Source organism: Nicrophorus vespilloides, unplaced genomic scaffold (genome assembly GCF_001412225.1).
Source record: "Nicrophorus vespilloides isolate i.1.1-1 unplaced genomic scaffold, Nicve_v1.0, whole genome shotgun sequence".
Lineage (NCBI taxonomy): Eukaryota > Metazoa > Arthropoda > Insecta > Coleoptera > Silphidae > Nicrophorus > Nicrophorus vespilloides.
Window position 1 is genome coordinate 1 of NW_017095748.1, and position 3,615 is coordinate 3,615.

Sequence of the window (3,615 nt, forward strand, 5' to 3'; positions counted from 1 at the left end):
ACATTTCATTGATTTTCTCGAAAACTATAATACATAGAATGAATCCAAAAGATGCATATGAAAGCTGAATGTTTGAGGAATCTAGCAAGTATCGATATATTACTGTGGTTTTAGCCGTTTGGCTGTAATTCGTGTTCAAAATTTGAAGATTGTAGCAAGTTTAAATACATTACCGTGATTTCATTCAGTTTCCTGTAATTCTTGTTCAAAATTAACAGTAAAAAATAAATCAGTTTGTCTGTAATTCCAAAGTTTCAAAAACGAAAAATTAACGCCCGAAGAAGCAGTGTTTTCATATTTCACCGATTTTCTCGAAAACTATAATAGACAGAATGAATCCAAAAGATGCATATGAGAGCTGAATGTTTGGGGAATCCATCAAGTGTAGATACATTCCTGTGCTCTTATTCAAATTGCTGTAATGCGCGTTCCTTTTATGAAAGAGGAGGCTCCAAATGATTACATACTTTTGACGGAGGCGTAGTAACTTCAAGTTTGGAAATCACTGATTTAGATGAAACGCAATTACATGATGCTATTAGAAGCGTCGCGAACGTTGGAGCGGATCCGATCGGAATGCAATGCAAATTTAAATTGGAAAATAATAAAACGGTCAATGGAAGAACGACAACGACGCATTCGATTGTACCACCCTCTTCACTCTCTATCTCACAAATCATTGGGTTTCTAGAGACGAGTCAGAGGAAGATGGAGCCAACTCGTCGCATTTATAACTTACCGGTACTCGATGATATCTGCGGACTGTCCAAGTACATAGTGGCGTGCTGGATATCGAGCATCTCACCTCTGGCCAGCTCCTCGTTCTTGTCTATCAGTACCAAGTCCGAGCATATTTTCTGAGCTCGACGCCATACAACATGAGTGAGTGTGTTGTTGTTGTTGTGTGTCGTTGGTCGTACATGGGGCAGCCGTAGAAACGCATCGTTGGAGATAACCATCGTCGATCGCAGGGCACATCGAGAGCAACAAGAAAAGAAACAAACATATAGTTAGTGCATATATACTACTACAGTCAGTATATTGTAAAGTATAGAGAGATAGAGAGTTTAGCATGGGAAGACTATGCAGATGATGCAGATGATGATGATGATCAAATCGGGAAGACGGACGCACGTATTTATGTATGGACGTGTAAGTCGGACACAGGACGAAATAAAAGATACGGCAGAGAAATTAATAAAGGCAATAAGGAGATGTGTTTAGTGAGATTCCGGACGCACTGGATGTAAATCGTGGAGATTAACGCAGCGAGCGGTCGCAGCCTCCTTTCATTTTCTACACATTTCTTTCGGGCTAACCGCGCGCGATTTCACCATTTCTACAATCTTCCTTCGTTCCCCTTAATGCCCAGCCATCTACCATCCTCTTATCTATGCCCAGATACGCATGCATATCTCTTCTCCACGACCTCCTCCTGCTCACAATAAAGCAAAGCACACAAACTTGTTCTTCACTCGTACATTCTCAACTCACGCTCTTTGTTCCCATCTGGTGACATCATCGCATCACTTTCTGTCAAATAATCGTTATTTAAATGTATATTGAAACTATTAAATTCTAACATATTTCTTACAAGATCTAGTACAATTTCGCATACAAGATCTCGTTTTTATCTTTTCTACAATTGCCCTTCCATTCATCACCATCGTATCTACTCCAATCTGAAAGCAAAACACGCAAACTCGTTTTTCAAACAAACATTCTGTCCTGTGTCGCATCACTATTTTTCTGTTACACATTATACACGTATTCGTATTACGTATATTGGTTTTATCTTCGCTCTCCCCAAGAGTTCCGAGAATTTGGAAAAAGGATTCTATATCTGTTTGAGTGGCTACTATCTACTATCTCTCTTTATAGACTGCGAGAGTGTCTTTAATGGCTCCCACTAAATCTATACGTTTTATGGTGCAATCCTTATAAATACACGTACTCGACCGATCTCCTCCTCCTCCTTCGTTGTCCTCTCCTCTTTGCTTCCACTCCATCGGTACAACACTATTTATGTTATTGAACAAGTCTCAAGCTCACACCAATTCGTTTCATTCCACAATAAAAAATACGAACAGAAACATACAACCATTATAAAATTTAAATCAATATAATTTAATATAATTTCTTCTATTATTTTCATTTTATACAATCGTCACGCTTCTATCCAAATCAATTTGTCTTTGCTTTTCTTATTTCAGACAAAGTTTTGTTGCATAAGCGAAATGTAAATTCCAAACTCTCCGTACGCTTTAAACACCAAAATAAAAAACTTACAAACAACCAAAAAAAAAAAACAAAAATCAAGAGCATTGAGGAACAATTAGAAAGTTAGTTGGCGTTTATGATCGGATTATGTACATTTTTCACTCGCCTCGCATGGATCGTTCTACCGACGATTGAAAAATGCCGCGCGATCTCATTGTTCGTACATAGCTTTTGTGTATACCAAATTTTTTTTCGTTTCACTCTCTTCACAGTCAATGTTCATTGAGCGTATTACACATTAGGTGTCGTTAATTTGTTTTTTTTTCTTCCACATCCCTTTTGTTTCTCGGACGACTCGAGGGGAGAAATGAAAAAGGGAGAAAAAAAATAGCGACGATGATGATGATGATAATAATAAGCGTACACATTTTTTTTCTTCAGTTCGTAAACATACGTAAATGAAAGCTTCCCGTTTCCGCTCGAGCACGACAGCATAATGAAATGGGAAGGACGACTTCGTTTTTTTTTTCCCTTCTTTTCTTTCCACACTCTATAATTAATAGTGCCATCATCAAATTTTATGCTTACGCATTTTGTTCGCTGCAGTTGAAAATGAAAAAGAAAAGAAAGGAAAAGAAAAGAAAAGGGGGGATGCGAATGAATGATGTGAAAAAAAATATAAAAGAATGAAAGAAGCGGAGTCGCGCTTTCCGCATATTCGAGGTAGAAACCGATGGTGCATGTGCTTTTTATTGAATCGATGCTCCACCGGGTGTGTAATTAGTTAATTAATTGAATTAAATTACCTGCGCCAGAAGAGTGAACGCTATTGCCGTTCCGACGGATCCGGCCCCGATGACGCTGATCTTCTCACGACAATGCCTGCAATTCGCCCCCTCCGAGACGACGGTCAAAAGGGCTCTGGGTGTCGTCGTCTTCGACTGCATTTTATCTGCAAATTCAAAAACAAATTTAATTTCATTATTCATTCGTTTATTTACAAATCAAAGTTTGAAGCCTATTTGAAATATCAAATCGAATTAATGAAATTTATTAAGTTTTCTATTGAGAAATGTAGATGCTTCAGTATCACCGATTGAAAATCGACACCAGATACGTCTCATTTTCGCATTCCTGGTTCTAATCTTTCTTTTGCCGTCTTTGTTGTATTCAGTGTAACGTATTTATTTAGCTGGGACGTCTTTAAGTTGAGATAGGTGTAAATTCGCAGCAGACGCCGGTGCAGTTTTGCGCATATTTATGCACCGTTTGAAGACAATTTGCATTGCGGCGGGCCCCCATTATGTCGTCGTCAGAGACGGCCGCTCTCAATTTTATCGTCCCCCCTTAAATGGCACACATGCAGCAATGCCTGCAATGTCGCATTGTTCTTCG

General features: G+C 38.7%; 1 protein-coding gene across 1 annotated transcript in view; it reads right to left on the reverse strand.

Moving 5' to 3' along the window:
* Nucleotides 1-739: 739 nt before the first annotated feature.
* The window catches only part of LOC108562171 (L-lactate dehydrogenase A chain-like), a gene marked incomplete at its 3' end in the record, with an annotated part of 3,003 nt that continues 127 nt past the window's right edge, over nt 740-3,615 (reverse strand). The window contains exons 2-4 of the mRNA XM_017920425.1: nt 3,222-3,238; nt 3,027-3,172; nt 740-857 (exon numbers count right to left, since the gene is read on the reverse strand). Of these exons, the coding sequence (XP_017775914.1) occupies nt 740-857; nt 3,027-3,172; nt 3,222-3,238 (281 nt within the window). The remainder of the gene's footprint in view (nt 858-3,026; nt 3,173-3,221; nt 3,239-3,615) is intronic.